Source organism: Neophocaena asiaeorientalis, unplaced genomic scaffold (assembly GCF_003031525.2).
Source record: "Neophocaena asiaeorientalis asiaeorientalis breed wild unplaced genomic scaffold, Neophocaena_asiaeorientalis_V1.1 scaffold29, whole genome shotgun sequence".
Classification (NCBI taxonomy): domain Eukaryota; kingdom Metazoa; phylum Chordata; class Mammalia; order Artiodactyla; family Phocoenidae; genus Neophocaena; species Neophocaena asiaeorientalis.
In genome coordinates this window covers 3,292,719-3,312,439 of record NW_020174423.1, presented here as the reverse complement: position 1 = coordinate 3,312,439, position 19,721 = coordinate 3,292,719, and the positions used below count along the sequence as shown (strand labels likewise).

Genomic DNA, 19,721 nt, shown 5'->3' with positions numbered 1-19,721 from the left:
TTGAAGCTATGCAAATAAAATACACTCATTCTAAAAATTTAATGTTTGAATATTAATGAAAAAATAGTATTAAAAATTGCACTATTTTATTAGTATAAGAAAGAAGAAATTGCCTAATCTTGTGAAATTTTATAGTATGTGTGGTGTATGTTAGGCTATTTAAAAATTAAAAGGCTAGAATGACATTTGACAATGCTTTTGATATTTTTTTTCTTTCCCATAAGCCAGCCTAACTTTTCTAAGCTTTCTTTTGTTGTCCTTTTTTTTCTGAAGTGTTCTCAAGCCTTTCACATCTTGTACTTACAGAATTTGCTCTTTGAACCTATGTGTGGAATTTTGCATTTGTTCCCGTTAAATTTCATCTTATTAGTTTGACTCTGTTCCAGTATTTTGTGATATTTTAGAATCCTGGTTCTCTCATTCACTATATTAGCTGTACTTCCCAACTTTGTCATCAGAAAATTTGATAAGTCAAAGTTATATGAATTCATTAAAATTAATGAATCATAAAAAAACTATTTAATTGAGCCAAATCCTCTGGCTTGTTACTAGAGACCTGACTCCATATAGATATTATTATTTGGATTGGGTATTAAACCAGCTCTAAATCCATTTTACTATGTTTTCATCAAGGCCATATTTCTTTATTATATTAAAAAAAAAACTTAGTTTCACATCTTCATAATATCAAATTCCATAATATTGATGCTGATTTCTCATTTATCATGTTACCATGATACAACCAGAAAAGAAATAGGTTTGGTTTGGCTTGATTTTTTGGCTGTGTTGGGTCTTTGTTGCTGCACGCGGTCTTTCTCTCATTGCGGTGAGCAGGGGCTACTCTTCTTTGCGGTGCGTGGGCTTCTTATTGCAGTGACTTTTCTTGTTGCGGAGCACGGGCCCTAGGCGCGCGGGCTTCAGTAGTTGTGGTACGTGGGCTCAGTAGTTGTGGCTCACAGGCTCTAGAGTGCAGGCTCAGTAGTTGTGGCGCACGGGCTTAGTTGCTCTGCAGCATGTGGGATCTTCCTGGACCAGGGCTCGAACTCATGTACCCTGCATTGGCAGGCGGATTCTTAACGACTGTGCCACCAGGGAAGCCCCCATTCTTAGTTAATTCATATAACTCCTAATATATACCACTTTCTATTCTTTCTATTTCTTTCTATTTCTATTTTGATAAAGGGTTTCATCAAAACCCTTCTGATGATGAAAAATCAATTTTGTTGAAGATCAATATCATAATTAAATATTTTACAGAATTGAAGTACCATTTCCATTTCTCTATATTCTAGTACGTCTCTTTCTCAGTAATTTCTCTGAGATCACACAGTGGTTTCTTTGATCACACCAAAAAATTTTTCAATGCAGTGCATGTTCAGTTAGTGCATTTCTTTAGCACATGTTTCTAATGGGATGAGAATTGTTTGGTATAGTTTGATATACTTTTAACATCGATCATACATAGTATACCTTGTAACTTTTAAAATCATCTTGTAAATATACACCATTTATAACATGAGTGAGCAAATGAGGACTTATCAGCACAAATCTGTGACTGAAGAAAAACTTCAAAGCTCATGTTTGCCTGAAGATAGTGAAAGTCTACTTTCTTATTTGCTTAAGCAATGAGAGTATTTTGAGACTTTCTTCAAGTAGAAAGAGCTAAATGTTTTATATTCTAATGAAGTTGCCTATAATTTAGCCATCAAAAGGAAAATAATTGGTAAATACTGCTGTCATGTCATTTTTACTTTATACTCATGTGGATTTGTACACATAAATCATTTAAAATTTGTATAACTGAAAAAGGTGAGTTTTATTACCCTTCATAAAACTATTATTAACATGAAATCGCTTGTTTATTTAAAACTTTATTTTGCTTGAAAATTAATTTGTTTCTGAAATGTATGAAATTCTTAGAAAATGATTTAATAACTGGATTACTCTGTTTTTGCTCCTTTATTTTTATAACCCCCTTTCTTCTTTTGAGAATGTGAAATACATGATTAATTTATCACTTGGACTAGAAATGTAGGGAAACCATTCTCTTGCCCAATACTCTGTTTCAATTCAAGGAATTATTATAGGGCTCATTTGCTTAAATTGAAGTCTCTGCATCCTCAGTGTACTTTTGGATTTTATAATACAGAGTAAGTGAGACCAATGGATTCAGTCTGAAATCAGGCCATCCGGCTTCTTTCTCATCTACTGTAGTAATAAAAACAACCAGGTGTCATTTATAACATACTAAACATGTTAAAATTATGCATTTACTCCCAGAGGAAGCCTATGTAGCTATATACCATTATCTTCTTACAGAGGAATCTGATATTCACTGAGTTAGTCGACTTCTCCAAGGATATATATATAGCTTGTAAGTGGTAGAACCAGAGTTTGAATATAATTGTGACATTAAAATTCATGCTTTTAATGCAGTGTTATTATACTGCATTTTCCTCGACCATGTACCCTAATGGTAGCCAACTGTCTTGTAGATGTGTGCCAGTCATCATAGAATGGTCTGGGCCAGAAAATGTAAGGGAATGCTAAGAAACCTATCTCCTTCATTGGAGGTATAATTGCGAAGTACATATACTGGCATTTGTGAATCAGTTGCGTTGCTGAATGCATATAAAGCATAAAATAAAACTGAAGATAGAACCCTGGACATCACTAATAATTGAAGGGGCAAACAGAAGAATCTTGTAAAGGAGATTAAAGAAAGGCAGTTGAGGGAGCGTGGAGCCATGAAAGCTCATGAAGGAAAATTTCAAGAATAAGCAAGACGGCAAGAATAGCTTTATATATACTAGTTATCTACTTTGTGTCAGCTGTTACTTTGCATGCATTAACTCATTTGACTCCCCTCAGTGACTTTATTTTTCAGATGAATAAAATGAAGCACTGAAACTTTAATTTGCCCAAAGACACCCAGTGGTAGGTGGCAGAGCTAGAATTATGGATCCAGGCAGGCTAATTGTACAGTCTTTGCTTTTCACCAGCATGCTGTACTGCCATTTTGAATTGTCAAATATGCCCAGAAAGTTTAGGTGAGTTAATGACTGAAAGTCATCCATTGGATCTGGTAATTAGAAAATCACTTGAGGATGTTTTCCAGTAAAATTTCAAAGGCAGGATAAGGATGACACCTGATAGCTCTTGGTTAGAGGAGAAAATAAATAGTGAGGAAATAGAAATACTGAGAGGAAAATAAGGGAATATGGCAGGGTGGTAGCTAGAGGGGTATACAGGGCCTTAGAGAGAGAGTTTCTCTGTTTTACAAGGAGAATTACTTGAACATATTTTAGTTCAAGTAATTGAACTTGAATGGTAAAGTTGTGGGAGAGAAAAAGAAAAAAATGAGAGTAAAATCCCCAAGGGAAGTGAAGGGAATAAAGAAGAATAGTTGTTATTTATTCAACTTTCATATATTAAAAGCCTACCACGTGCCAAGTAATGTGTCTAAGTATAGGCTGGTGAGAAAACAGACACTGACCTAGCTTTCAAGAGTGAAGTGAATTAACAGAGATATCTTGGCCTTGAAGAGAAGAGATGCTTCTTCTAAACAATTCGGTGAAAGAGGCAGGACAAGTATGAATTTATCTGTTTTGTAAGTGAAATAGCCTCAGATTTACTGGTTCTTGTCCATGCTCCCTTCAGTTCAGATAGCAGAGATAGGATGTTCCAAGTCAGAGGGATGTGATGCTCTAAGTATCAGAATGTGGTTTTTAGAATCAATAAGGATGCTAGTTTAGGTTGTTTAAAAAAAACAAAACAAGGGAGCAGGCATATTCCTCGGCCCTAGTCCAGACCTGCTGAATCAGAATTTCTGTAGGTTTAAGAACTTAACATTTCTAACAAGCTCCGGGTGATTCTTCTGCACTCTGAAGATGAGAACCCCTGCCTTAAGTCTTTGGTCATGGAAATTGGCAGTTGGTCTCAGCCTGATGGTCAACCATTTACATCCCCTGCCCTATACACTCTCAAGATTACTGTCACTTATGGAGACCTAGTGACAAAGACATTTAATTTAATCAAGACATATAAATTTTACTTCTTTTTACATTCCTATTTTCTGGCTTGTTTAACATTTTGTAGATCTCAATTGAGCTGTAAGTAATGAATTTTACTTCTTTACAGTGAGTTCCAAAGATATGCCTATTCAGCAATGGGCGGTAAATGATTCAACATGAGCTGTTTCTTATGTAAACATACAAAAGGCCTGACCCAGACTAAATCAATTTAAAAAGGAAAACATTAAAGCTATGTTTCCTGTTATATACTTAAAGTCTTCTTTGGTTCCTTATGATTATACCATTGACCAACTATTTCAGACTTTAGTTTATCCTCCTACACCACCTGCTGAAATGGTTCAAATGGTATGGGAGATGAGTTTCGGAAGGGCAAAGCAATTACAATTATAACTCCTATATTTTAGCTAATAAAGCAGCTTTTTGTGTTAAGGGTAAGGGAGTTATGGGCATCTTGACTCACTCCCTTTCCTGATTTGAATTGCTAAAAGATTTTAAAAACTGCAATAAGGAGGGAGAGCAAAGTTCATAGAGCCTTTAGAAGGATGTGAAGTTGAGACAAGAAAATTTGATTCCTATTTATGATGTCAAGCATTTCTATTAGAAATTTAGTTAGGAAATAATATGAAGCCTTTCTTATTAAGATATTTTACTTGTATTTTCTTAAAGCAGATATTGTTAATATTAGGCATTCTGGTCCTCAGTGAAGCCATAAAGTTGTTTTCCTATGATTAGCTCCCTGGTAAAGTATCATTCTATTAGAATTCTTTAATAATTTTGCAACTATTTCTTGTACTATGAAAATGTAGTGCACTAAATCAAAACTCTCTTGAATAAAATATACTTTAATTTTTGGCTTTGCAGTCAGATTGTTTTTCAATTTTAGGCTATTTTTAGTTATAAAATTCTCACTTAGGGAAAATAGCATTTTAAAAGTTGTACAGTGATTTCCAGTGTTTGAAAAAAATTAACTTATTTCAAATCTTATGTCTGTAACTGTTTATATTTTTATACCTTAAAAAAATATCTAGTGTACCATGAGATGCAAAATGTACCTTTCACGAGATATCTTGTTCTAATACTGCTTAATAAAAGTTAATGTATGTTATTTGAATGAAAATATTTTGAATATCTTTTCTTAATTTAGTACTGAAAAACAAAGCACTCTGAGTATTCTATATTATAATAACTGGAATTGGTTTTAAGTATGCATAAAACAAAATGGTATATCTTATAGTTTAAAGAATAAAGATTAGTGAGTATTTCAAGTTGAGGAATAGTACATTGTAACAATTGATGAATCTACATTGATACATCCTAATCACCCAAAGTCCATAGTTTACATTAGGATTTACTCGTTGTTGGACATTATATGGGTTTGGACAGATTTATGATAAGACATGTATCTATCATTATAGTATCATATAGAATATTTTCACTGCCCTGAAAGTCCTCTGAGCATTGCCTATTCATTCCTGCCCCTGACGAACCTGTCTCAGCCATTGATCTTTTTATTGTCTCCATAGTTTTACTTTTTCCAAAATGACATATAGTTGAAATTATACATTATATCCTCAGACCTTATTCATTTTATAACAGAGAGTTTGTGCCTTTTAGCCAACCTCTTCCTATTTCCCCAACTGCATAGCCCACGGCAACCACTTTTCTATTCTCTGCTTCTATTCTCTGCTTCTGAAAGTATGTAGCCTTTTCAGATTAGCTTCTTTCACTTAGTAATTTGTCTTTAAAGTTCCTTATGTTTTTTTCTTGGCTTGATAGCTCATTTCCTTTTTCTGCTGAATAATAGGATGTGCCACAGTTTATTTATCCATCCATCTACTGAAGGACATCTTGGTTGATTCCAATTTTGACAATTATGAATAAAGCTGCTATAAACATTCAGGTGCAGGTGTTTGTGTGGACATGTTTTCACCTCCTTTGGGTAAATACCAAGGAGTGCAGTTGTTGGATCATATGGTGAGAGTACGTTTAGTTTTGTAAAAAACCGCCATATATCTTCCAAAGTGTCTATACCATTTTGCATGCCTACCAGCAGTGTATGAGAGTTTCTGTTGCCCCACATCCTTACTAGCATTTGGTATTGGTAGTCTTCTGGATTTTGGCCATTCTAATAGGTGTGCAATGGTATCTTTTTGTTTTAATATGCTTTTCCCTGTTGACATATGATGTGGAGCATCTTTTGTATATCTTCTTGATCCTGCTCATATTTTAAAAACCTTTTTTCTTCGTTTTAAACAATTATTTTATATTTCATGTGTACAAATCCAGTTTGTGAAGTCTTTTAGGGTCTGTTTCTTCTGCCCATTGTATCTGTTAGTCTCTCATTTCACTTGGAACCAAATCTGCAGAAATTCTTTGAGTTCAGATTGAGTTCATCTCAAGAGAATTTCCTTTTACCTGTCATCTGGTAGCACTGTCTACCTGGCACAAGCCTTTCCAATTTAAAATTTTTTCATGACACGTTGGAAACTCAACCTCCCAAGTGCTGTCTTACGATGGCAAAGTCTTAGAGGGATTTTTTTCCCCCCTGTTTACCCTTTGCTAAGTCTAAGGTCAAAATGGGTAAGTTGGTAAGTTACCTTATCTCTTTCAGCATGGGCATTAGGAGGGCTTTTTTCCATTTTTTAAGCTTTTTAAAGTTTGAAATACTTGTAGATTCACATGAAGTTGCAAATACATCTCCTGTGTGCCCTTTACCCAGTTCCCTTCAGTGTAACCTTTCACCAGCTTTATCGGGGTATAATTGACAAGTAAAATTGTAAGATATTCAAAGTGTACAACTTTATGATTTGATATATGTATACATTGTGAAAGGATTCCCCCATTGAGTTAACACATCTATCACCTTTTGTGTGTGTGTGAGAACATGTAAATTCTACTCTTAGCAAATTCTTAGTAAATTTCAATAATACAATACAATGTTATCAACTATATTCACCATGATGTTATACATTATATCCTCAGACCTTATTCATTTTATAACAGAGAGTTTGTGCCTTTTAGCCAACCTCTTCCTATTTCCCCAACTGCATAGCCCACGGCAACCACTTTTCTATTCTCTGCTTCTATGAATTTGACATTTTTTTTAATTCCACATATAAGTGATATTATGCAATATTTGTCTTTCTCTGGCTTATTTCACTCAGTGTAATATAAATAAGCACTCCGGGTTTATCTATGTTGTCGTAAATGACAGGATTTTCCTTTTTTAAGGCTGAATGATATTTCATTGTATATACAGTTGACCCTTGAACACTGCAACACGGGTCCACTCATACACTTTTTTTTTTCAATAGTAAATACCGTGAATGTAGAACCACTGAACTGTGGAGGAGGAACTGTGGATATGGAGGGCTGACCATAACTTATACATGGATTCATAACTGCTTGGAGGGTTGGTGCCCCTAAGCCCCAAATTGTTCAAGGGTCAACTGCAGATGCCATATTTTCTTGATCCATTTATTCATTGATGGACACTTAGGTTGTTTCCATACAAGGTATGGAAAAGGCTTTTGTGAACAATGCTGCCATGAACATGGAGTACAGATCTCTCTTTGTGATTAATGATTTCATTTATTTTGGATATATACCCAGAAGTGGGATTGCTGGGTCATATGCTGGTTCTATTTTTAATTCCTTGAGGAACCTCCATACTGTTTTACATAGTGGTTGTATGAGTTTACACTCCCACCAGCAGTGTACAAGGGTTCCCTTTTTTCCATATCCTCCCTGCGTTTATTATCCCTTGTCTTATTGCTAATAGATATCCTAACAGGTATGAGGTGATGTCTCATTATGGTTTTGATTTGCATTTTCCTGATGATTAGTGAGCACCTTTTCATGTATCAATACCTTTTGGCCAATTACATGTCTTTGGAAAAATGTCTATTCAGATCCTTTGCTGGTTTTCTTAATTGGGTTGTTTTTTGCTATTGAGTTATATGAGTTCCTCTTATATTTTGAGTATAACCCCTTATCAGACATATACTTGAAATATTTTTATTCTAGAGGTTGCCTTTTCATTTTGTTGGCAGTTTCCTTTGCTGAGTAGAAGATTTTTAGTTTGATATAGTCACACTTGTTAATTTTTGCTTTTGTTACCTTTGCTTTTGGTATCAAATCCAAAAAATCATTGCTAAGACCAGTGTCATAGAGCAGACACCCCTGTGTTTTCTTCTAGGTGTTTTATGGTTTCAGATCTTGCATAACTTCTTGCATAACTATAAGACAATATCTAAACCAGGAAATTGACATCAGTACAATCCACAATTGCATTCAGATTTCACAAGGTTTTTGTTGTTGTTTTGTTTTTTGGCCCATGCCATGTGGCATGCAGGATCTTAGTTCCCTGACCAGGGATCGAACCCGTGCCCCCTGCTGTGGAAGCATGGAGCCCTAACCACTGGACCACCAGGGACTCCCCTCACCAGTTTTATTTTTAATCATTTGTATTTATATGTCTATATGTGTGTCTAGTTTAGTGCAGTTTTACCGCATATGTACATTCATGTAACCACCGTCACAGTCAAGACACAGAACTGTTCTATCACAAGTCTTCCTAGGAGAGCTGTTTTTAATTCACCCTTTGAAGGTTGATGTAGCCCTTCATGACCCCCGCTTTTTATGCTGTCTCCTATAGATAGATGCATCCATCTCCTTAGGTGGGCCTTGAGCTTTATCTCCTCCTGTGCGATTATCAGAAAATCACTCTCTACAGAATTCAGCAGAAACCCTAAAAGCAAAAGCTGGCTTTGGCAGGTGCTTATTTATTAGTGTTCCTAATTTCACTTTTTTGGGGTGGCTTTGCACCTTCTGTTCTCTAGTGCCAGCTCTGAAATGTGTTTAAAAAGATGCTTTAAATTGTCTGCAAGCATTTTACTTGTTTCAATCAGAAGATTCACTCTGACTTTCTAATATGCCATATTTTGGAAACAGGTAACCATGGAAATATTAAAGAGCATTTATCTTTATAGTTTTCATTAAATTTTTTTCAAAATTAGAAAAGTTGACTTTGTTTTATCATGGTGCCATGCATCTATGATTAGTTGACAATTAGATATATTATTCATTCAAAACCATATAAGATAATGTACTTCAGGAATGGTCATAAAATTTATAATGGACCTCTTTATGAATAGTTTAATTTTCAGTCATACATTTTATTTATTTCTATAATAGTTTTAATATTGAAATAATTAAAACAGAGAAGTTAAATAATTTCTCCAAGCTCATGGATCATTGAAAAATCTGAGACCAGAGTTCACATAAGTCTTTTGCTTATCCTGTTTTCTACATCTCAGATTTAAATGGTTTTGCAATTAACTTTTAAGTTGGATTTATATACCCATATACTGTACATTTCTCTGAACTTTCAAATCAGGTTAAAATGACAAGTATACTTTTCAATTTCAAAAGCAAACAGAAAGAAAAGTGTAAAATCTCAAACCCTGGTTCTTAGAAAACTTAAAAGTTTGAAATTAGCATGTTTAGAAGTATTAAGCTATTGCTCAATATACAACCCATTTTTACATGAGAAGAAGAACCTGTGGAAAGTCATGTTTTCCACAGACAGATGACAGGAGGAAAATAGCTTGATTTAAGGCCAAGAGTAAATATGGGGCATTTCAAGCGTAGGTGAAAACTAATGACATTTGGTGTTTCTCTGGTTTTTATCTTATGACTTTGCAGTTTCTGCAAGTGCCAAGAAAAATAGAAAGGCTGATGTTAATGTTGGGCTAGGTTGCTTTGTTTGTCTTTTAATATAGTACTAATTTTATTTCCAAACATACTTTTTCTTCCTTCAAAGGGATTCTTATAAGTATTTTTTCTTTAAAAGTAGGCTTAGGGAATTTATGTAAATTGTAGAAAGCATTGGCTAGTTTAAAATAAGTAAATATAACTTTTATATGGGGAATAATAATCTAGGGAAATGAGCTAGGCCACCCACTGCCAAAGATATTTGCTGTATGTCAGAGTTTATGTGGCCCTGCAGCAGCAGTTTACTGTCTAAAGACTGTGTGTTCTTATTGCTGTGGACAGATAGATTCTCCACTTGAGATTTGTAAACATTTGTGTCAGTTCAAATCAGTGAATTGAAACAGCATTTACTGATTGCTTACTAGGAGATGTAGTTTCTGACTTCAAGAAACGTATGCTAGGGGCTTCCCTCGTGGCACAGTGGTTGAGAGTCCGCCTGCCGATGCAGGGGACACGGGTTCGTGCCCCGGTTCGGGAGGATCCCACATGCCGTGGAGCGTCTGGGCCCATGAGCCATGGCTGCTGGGCCTGCGTGTCTGGAGCCTGTGCTCCGCAACGGGAGAGGCCACAGCAGTGAGAGATAAAAAAAAAAAAAAAAAGAAATGTATGCTATATTGAGAAAGACAAACAGGTCATTGTGATATTCTTGTACTTATAAGTACAGAAGGACCCTAAGAGCACAGATTTGGGAGGAAGGGAGTTTGAAGGAATGGTGGTCAGGAAAGGCTTCATAGAAAGTGAAGTTCGAGCTGTGCCTTTAGAATTAACAGGTTTACACCAATATTCAAATGAAAGGAGAGCATTTGACCAAAATAGGTGTACTCACAATGTTGGTCCCTCTCACCTGCACCCCCATTCACTCCTTTTTTCTTTGCCTTCATTAAGGCAAAATGAAAGGGTTCATGGCCGATTTTATGGGCCCTGTTTTTAAGGCAATTCTTGGGTTCATGTAAAACTTTAATACACCTTTCCTTGCATGTCCATTCCTAGATTGTAATTTTCTAAGTTAAAAAAAAGAAAACGAAAACCAGGTTCAGCTCTTACCTTAGGAATAATGAGAGTCCATTCATTCAGTTTCTCTGGTTCCCACTATGACTTCTTGACCAATGCCTGTTTGTTTCCCTGTTCTCTCTTTTTTTTTTTTTTTTTTTTTTTTTTTTATCGTTAACACCTTGTGATATTTCCCTACCTGAGCTGCCTGTTCATTCACTTGCAGTCCTCTCCCTGCCCCTCTCTTCACTTGAATTCATTAGCCTGAGCCCTCACCTTCCCTGGCCTAATGCATGCCATCTCCATTCCTGCGCATCTGGCCCAGACATCTGCCATCTTGAGTCTCAGTGGTCATCCACCTTCCATCAGTATTTGACAAGCTTCTGGGCATGGTCTGACCCACACTGTTTACTTAGACAAGAGGTAGTCTTGATCACATTCATACTGTCTCTCTGTAGTTTTCACACTAGGACTCAGTGCTTCCCTCCCTTCTCCCTCCACTAATTAGCTTTATTAGTATTCAATTGATATAATTAATTGTATTTCTTTTCTAATCACTGCAATTGTATCTATACTAGTAAAACTATTTTTATCCTCTATGTAATTTCACTTTTGTGTTGATTGAAACTTTCATGGGGGACAAATGTTACTTTCCTTTTGATTACTCACTTTAAAGCATCTGTGAACCAACATAACTAAAAAATTACAAACTCACACAAACTTAGTCTTATCCGGCTTCTGAATCCTGAATGCTTTTCTTCCCACCCTACCACACTGCCTTGCTATTTTCAGTCTAAAACCTTCATGAAACATTTAACCATTTACTTCCTCTAATCTAGCTTTAAGCTGCTGATAATTTTATTCATTTGCTTAGCCTTGGGTCCAATAAGATCAAAGTTCCAACTCTATATGGACCAGTAATCCTTACTGTGTTTCTACATCAATAAGCAATGTACTCTTGTCAACAATTTAGTCTGTATGATGATGGGTTATATAAAGGACCAAAGGCAAAAGGTAGGGGAGTTAAATAGATTAGAAAGTCTTCATCACCTTTCCTAACAAGACATCAGAGTGCTGAGGAAGGGAAAGTAGGTGTTTAGCATTGCAAAGAAGACAGGGTTTTGAGGCAAAACCCTGGATTTAAGTTGCAATTTTGTCCACATAGTAGCTCAGTAACTTTGGCTAAGTCTTTCAACCTGTCTGCATTATTTTCTCTTTAGTAAAAATGGAGATAGTAATATGACCTCACAACATCTCAAGGATTTAAATCATAAATGTGAAAGTACTTAGAAAAATAGCAGTGCTGGGAATAATATAAGAAATCATTATAGGGTAGATACTGTTAAGTGCTAAGTTTTGGGTATGTTTTCAAGTTATTAGTTTGTGGTAATTTTCTAATACCTGCCTCAGAGATTTGATTAACCCAGTAATCCAAAGGAAAAAAAAGGTAATATGATGTTAGCGAGCAAAGTAAACATAGAATACTTATTTTATCTATTCACTTTTTTTCACTGCCTTTACAGGAGAGCCTTGAATTTAGGAATTCTTCGAGACCCTGGATCAGAAATTGAAGACAGACAATACCAAATAGATCTGCAGTCCATCAATATTGGTACTGCGCAGTGGGATCAACTAAAACCAGAGAAGGAAAGTGGCACAGGAGGGGTGCTAACAGAGAATGAAAGAAATTCTCAGAATCCAGCCCTTGAGTGGAACATGGCCAGCAGGTGGGAAATGGTTGAGAAGCTTTCTCCATGTTCTGATATTTCATTGATACAGTCTTTAGCATGCCCAACCTAAGTGTTTTGGTATTCTGCATTTCATGATGATCATTAAATATATTTTGTAATTGTAGCTGATGATTTTGCTTGGAAACCTGCTAGTCCTACCACTTTTCCACTGCAATTATTACAAATTTAAGGTCGTGTCAGAATTTTTTTTTTAAAGCTTGTTATTTGATGAAAGTTTCCATTTCAGGCTAAGGATTCACTCACATTTTCCCTTAAAATCCATTATATTCAAAGTCAGATTTTTTTTAAAGTCTTTCCTTATCAGGTTCTTGTGCTTGTTGCCTTTGTAGATCTTCTTTGAAAAAAATGTTTATTCAAGTCTTTGCCCTTTTTTTTAATAATTTTTATTTTTGGCTGCGTTGGGTCTTTGTTGCTGTGTGCAGGCTTTCTCTAGTTGTGGCGAGTGGGGGCTACTCTTCGTTGCAGTGTGCAGACTTCTCATTGCAGTGGCTTCTCTTGTTGCGGAGCACAGGTTCTAGGTGCACGAGCTTCAGTAGTTGTGGCACACGGGTTCAGTAGTTGTGGCTCATGGGCTCTAGAGTGCAGGCTCAGTAGTTGTGGCACACGGGCTTAGTTGCTCCATGGCATGTGGGGTCTTCCTGGACCAGGGCTCAAACTCACGTCCCCTGCATTGGCAGACAGATTCTTAACCACCACTGTGCCACCAGGGAAGTCCCTTGCCCATTTTTAAATTGAGTTGTCTTTTAGTTGATGACTTGTAGGAGTTCTTTTTTTATTTAACTTTTAAATTTTTAAAATTTTATTGAAGTAAATCTATTTACAATGTTGTGTTAGTTTCTGGTGTACAGCAAAGTGACTCAGTTATACATATATATTCTTTTTTATATTCTTTTCCATTAGGGTTTATTACAAGATATTGAATATTTCTCTGTGCTGTACAGTAGGACCTTGTTGTTTGTTTTATATATAGTAGTTTGTATCTGCTAATCCCAGACTCCTACTTTATCCCTCCGCTTATCCCCTTTCCCCCTTGGGTAACCATAAGTTTGTTTTCTATGTCTGAGTTTATTTCTGTTTTGTAAATAAGTTCATTTGTACAATATTTCAGATTCCATATATAAGTGATATCATATGATATTTGTCTTTCTCTGACTTACCTCACTTAGTATGAAAATCTCTAGGTCCATCCCTGTTGCTACAAATGGCATTATTTCTTTCTTCTTAATGGCTGAGTAATATTCCATTGTATATATGTACCACATCTTCTTTATCCATTCATCTGTTGATGGACATTTAGGTTGCTTCCATGTCCTAGCTCTTGTAAATAGTGCTGCTATGAACATTGGGGTACATGTATCTTTCTGAATTAGAGTTTTGTCTGGATGGATATATGCCAAGGAGTGGGATTGCTGGATCATATGGCAACTCTTTTTTTAGTATTTTAAGGAAGCTCCATACTGTTTTCCATAGAGGCTGCACCAATTTACATTTCCACCAACAGTGTAGGAGGGTTCCCTTTTCTCCACACCCACTCCAATATTTATTCTGTGTAGAAGTCTTTTTGGTGTGGGGAGGGAGCGCCAATTATTTTATTCTGTTCAGACAGAAGAAATTTACAGGAATTTATACAGTTTAGAAATATAGAGATTCCAGTTACACTGTTATTCCTATTACAAAAAATGACTAGTAAGGTAACCAATCAGAATTTCAGTTTCCTTTTGAAAATTGTAATCACAGAACATGGCAATAATTTGTAAAGTCTTAGAGTCTCTGAGACTCTTTATTCAAGTCATATTTTCAACTACAGATTTACTTACATAGATAACAAGTTAGCAATAGATGTAAATATTCATACAAGTTTCCCTATGACATGAGAAAATAAAAATATTATGAAAGGTCTCAATATTTTATCAAATCAGATTCTCTGAACTAAATTTAGGATGCAAAACATCATTTCTCCTTAAACAGATGCATGAAAGAAGAGATATCTTCTTTACCTCTTTTTTGTGTAGACTTTTTAATGATGTCCATTGTGACTGGTGTGAAGTGATACCGCATTGTAGTTTTGATTTGCATTTCTCTAGTAATTAACGATGTTGAGCATCTTTTCATGTGCCTATTAGCCATCTGTATGTCTTCTTTGGAGAAATGTCTATTTAGGTCTTATGCCCATTTTTCTATTGGGTTGTTTGTTTGTTTTTGTTATTGAGTTGTATGAGCTGTTTGTATATTTTGGAAATTAAGCCCTTGTCAGTTACATCATTTACAAATATTTTCTTCCAGTCTGTAGGTTGTCGTTTCATTTTGTTTATGCTTTCCTTTGCTGTGCAAAAGCTTATAAGTTTGATTAGGTCCATTTGTTTATTTTTGCCTTGGGAGACTGACCTAAGAAAGCATTGATATGATTTATGTCAGAGAATGTTTTGCCTATGTTCTCTTCTAAGACTTTTATGGTGTCATGTCTTATATTTAAGTCTTTAAACCATTTTGAGTTTATTTTTGTGTAGGGTGTGAGGGAGTGTTCTACTTCATTGATTTACATGCAGCTGTCCAGCTTTCCCAACACCACTTGCTAAAGAGACTTCTCCTCCTTTGTTGAAGATTAATTGACCATAGGTATGTGGGTTTATTTCTGGGCTCTCTATTCCACTCCACTGATCCATATGTCTGTTTCTTGTGCCAATACCACACTGTTTTGATCACTGTAGCTTTGTAGTAATGTCTGAAGTTTGGGAGGGTTTTGCCTCTCAGTTTGTTCTTTTTCCTCAATATTGCTTTGGCAATTCTGGGACTTTTATGGTTCCATATAAATTTTTGAAATATTTGTTCTAGTTCTGTGAAAAATGTTATGAGTAATTTGAAAGGGATCACATTTAATCTGTAGTTTGCTTTGGGTAGAATGGCCATTTTAACTATTAATTCTTTCAGTCCCAGAGCATGGGCTATCTTTCTATTTATCTGAATCATCTTCAGTTTCCTTTATCATTGTTTTATAGTTCTCAGCATATAAATCTTTCACCTCCTTGATGAGGTTTATTCCTAGATTTTTTTTTGATGCAATTTTAAAAGATTGTTTTCTACTTTCCCTTTCTGATATTTCACTGTTAGTGTAAAGAAATGAAACCGATTTCTGTATGTTAATCTTGTATCCTTCTACCTTGCTGAATTTGTTTATCAGTACTAGCAGTTTTTGTGTAGAGTCTTTAGGGTTTTCTATATATAATATCATGTCATCTGCATATAATGACAGTTTTACCTCTTCCCTTCCAATTTGGATACCTTTTATTTCTTTTCCTGTCTGATTGCTGTGGCTAGGGCTTCCAATACTGTGTTGAATAGAAGTGGTGAGAGTGGGCATCCTTGTTTTGTTCCAGATTTTAGCAGGAAGGCTTTCAGCTTTTCACCCATTGAGCATTATGTTGGTTGTAGCTTGTCATAAATTAGCTTTTATTATGTTGAGATATGTTCCCTCTATACCTTGTTTGGTAAGAGGTTTTATCATGAGTGGATGTTGAATTTTGTCAAATGCTTTTTGTGTATCTATTAAGATGATCATGTGGTTTTTGTCTTTTCTTTTGTTGATGTGTGGTGTATTTGCTTATGTTGATTGGTTTGCATATGTTGAACCATCCTTGTGACCCTGCAGTGAATCCAACTCGATCATGGTGTGTGATCTTTTTTATGTGTTGTTACATTTGGTTTGCTAATATTTTGTTGAGAATTTTTGCATCTATATTCATCAAAGATATTGATTTGTAATTTTCTTTTTTGATAGTGTCTTTGTCTGGTTTTGGTATCAGGGTGATGGTGGCTTCATAGGATGACTTTGGGAGTGTTCCCTCCTCCTTAGTCTTTTGGAAGAATTTGAGAAGGATTGATATAAGTTCTTTGTTATGTTTGGTAGAATTCCCCAGTGAAGCCATCTGGTTCTGGACTTTTGTTTGGAAGGATTTTTCTTTTTTTAACTGCAGATTCTATTTCTCTTCTACTCGTCAGTCTGTTCAAATTATCTATTTCTTCTTGATTCAGTTTTGGTGGGCTGTATGTATCTAGAAACCTGTGCATTTCTTCTAGCTTGTCCATTTGGTTGGCATATAATTGTTCATAGTATTCTCTTAGGGTTTTTTTTTTTTTTTTGTATTTCTGTGGTATAAGTTGTTATCTCTCCTCCTTCATTTCTTATTTTGTTTATTTGTGTCCCCTCTTCTTGGTGAGCCTGTCCAGAGGTCTTTTAATTTTGTTTACCCTTTCAAAGAACCAGCTCTTGGGACTTCCCTGGTGGTCCAGTGGCTAAGACTCCACACTCCCAAGGCAGGGGGCCCAAGTTCAATCCCTGGTCAGGGAACTAAATCCCACATGCTGCAACTAAAGATCCTGCATGCTACAACTAAAGATCCCACATGCCACAACCAAAAGATCCCATATGCCACGACTGACATCCCGCACATGGCAGCATAGATCCCACGTGCTGCAACTAAGACCTGGTCCAATGAAATAAATAAATAAATATTTTTTAAAAAGGAAGAAAAACCAGCTCTTGTTTTTATTGATTTTTTTTCTATTTTTAATCTCTATTTTATTTGTTTCCTCTCTGTTATTTATTATTTCCTTCCTTTTGCTGAGTTTAGGTTTTGTTTGTTCTTTTTCTAATTCTTTTAGGTGGTAGGTTAGGTTGTATATTTGAGATTTTCTTGACTTTGAGGAAGATCTGTGTGAAATTCCCTCTTAGAAATGCTTTTGCTGCATCCCATAGATTTTGTATGGTTGTGTTTTTTTTGTTTTTTTTTTGTGGTATGCGGGCCTCTCACTGTTGTGGCCTCTCCTGTTGCGGAGCACAGGCTCCAGACGTGCAGGCTCAGTGGCCATGGCTCACGGGCCCAGCCACTCCGCAGCATGTGGGATCTTCCCGGACCGGGGCACAAACCCGTGTCCCCTGCATCGGCAGGCAGACTCTCAACCACTGCGCCACCAGGGAAGACCTATGGTTGTGTTTTCATTGTCATTTGTCTCAAGGTATTTATTTTCTCTTTGGTTTCATCATTGATCATTGTTTTTTTTTTTAGTAGCATGTTGTTTAGTCTCCATGTAATCATTTTTTTTGTTTCTCTTTCTGTGGTTGATTTCAAGTTTCATGCCATTGTGGACAGGAAAGATGCTTGAAATAATTTCTGTCCTCTTAAATTTGTTGTCTTGTTTTGTGTCCTACTGTGTGGTCTGTCCTCGAGAATGTTCCATGTGCACTTGAAAAGAATGTGTGTTCTGACTTTGAGGAAGATCTGTGTGAAATTCCCTCTTAGAAATGCTTTTGCTGCATCCCATAGATTTTGTATGGTTGTGTTTTTTTTGTTTTTTTTTTGTGGTATGCGGGCCTCTCACTGTTGTGGCCTCTCCTGTTGCGGAGCACAGGCTCCAGACGCGCAGGCTCAGTGGCCGTGGCTCACGGGCCCAGCCACTCCGCAGCATGTGGGATCTTCCCGGACCAGGGCACAAACCCGTGTCCCCTGCATCGGCAGGCAGACTCTCAACCACTGCGCCACCAGGGAAGACCTATGGTTGTGTTTTCATTGTCATTTGTCTCAAGGTATTTATTTTCTCTTTGGTTTCATCATTGATCATTGTTTTTTTTTTTAGTAGCATGTTGTTTAGTCTCCATGTAATCATTTTTTTTGTTTCTCTTTCTGTGGTTGATTTCAAGTTTCATGCCATTGTGGACAGGAAAGATGCTTGAAATAATTTCTGTCCTCTTAAATTTGTTGTCTTGTTTTGTGTCCTACTGTGTGGTCTGTCCTCGAGAATGTTCCATGTGCACTTGAAAAGAATGTGTGTTCTGGTTTTTTTGGATGTAATGTCCTGAAAATATCAATTAAGTGTATCTGTTCCATTGTGTCATTTAGGATCTCTATTGCTGTATTGATTCTTCTGACTGGAAGATCTGTTCATTGATGTCATTAGGGTGTTAAACTCTCCTACTATTATTGTATCCTGTCAGTTTCTTTCTTTATGTCTATTAGTATTTGTTTTATGTATCTAGGTGCTCCTATATTGGGTGCATGTATGTTAATGAGTATAATACCTTCTTCTTGTATTATATGCTGTCCTTCTTTATCTTTCTCTATGGCCTTTGTTTTAATGTCTATTTTGTCTGATATGAGCATTACTACCCTCATTTTGTCATTTCCATTTGCATGAAATATCTTTTTCCATCCTGTCACTTTCAATCTATGTGTTTCCTTTGCCCTAAACTGGGTGTCTCGTAGGCAGCATATTGTAGGCTCTTGTTTCATTACCCAATCTGGTACTCTGTGTCTTTTCATTGGAGCATTTAGTCCATTGACATTTAAGGTAAATATTGGTAGATATGTATTTATTGCCATTTTAAACCTTGTTTTCCAGTTGATTTTGTATTTCTTCTTTGTTCCCTTCTTTTTCTTTTTGTTTTTCCTTTTCTGGTTTGATGGTTTTCTTTTGTACTACGCTTGTGTTCTCTTCTTCTTGGTTTTTGTGAATCTATTGTATGTTTTTGATTTGTGGTTACCAGTTTTTCAGTTATGTTAGACCATTACTATAACTGCTTGCTTTAGACTGACAGTCATATAGGCTCAAACACATTCTGAAAAAAAAGTCTATGTTTTCTTACTCCCTTCTCCCACATTTTATGATTTTGGTGTTCTCTTTTACAAATTTTCATGTTTATCCTTTTGATGTTCATTGTAGTTATCATTTTCACAGAAAAATTTTTTTTTTAATCTATGTACTGGCTTATTTAAGTGATTTACTTTCCAACTGTGATTTTCTCTTTCCTATAGATTCTTGTTTCTTTTGTATTTAGAGAAGACCTTTCAATATTTCTTTTAAGATAGCTTTAGTATTGCTGTACTCTTTTAGTTCTTGCTTGTCTGAGAAATTCTTTCTCTCTCCTATTCTAAGTGATAATGTTGCTGGGTAGAGTATCCTCGGTTGTTGGTTTTTTCCTTTGAGGACTTTGAATATATCTTGCTAGTCCCTTCTGGTCTGCAACATTTCTATAGGAAATCAGCTGATAGTATTATGGGGGTCCCCTTGTAACTAACTCTTCGTTTTTCTCTTGTTGCCTTAACAATCCTCTCTATAACTTTTGCCATTTTAGTTTTGATATGTCGTTGTGTAGGTCTGTTTAGATTCCTCTTGTTTG

At 35.9% G+C, this 19,721-nt stretch overlaps 1 protein-coding gene across 1 annotated transcript in view; it reads left to right on the top strand.

The window, feature by feature from the left end:
* The window catches only part of VPS13B (vacuolar protein sorting 13 homolog B), an 816,084-nt gene that overhangs the window by 476,700 nt on the left and 319,663 nt on the right, over positions 1-19,721 (top strand). Inside the window, exon 31 of the mRNA XM_024756522.1 lies at positions 12,323-12,526. Within this exon, the coding sequence (XP_024612290.1) occupies positions 12,323-12,526 (204 nt within the window). The remainder of the gene's footprint in view (positions 1-12,322; positions 12,527-19,721) is intronic.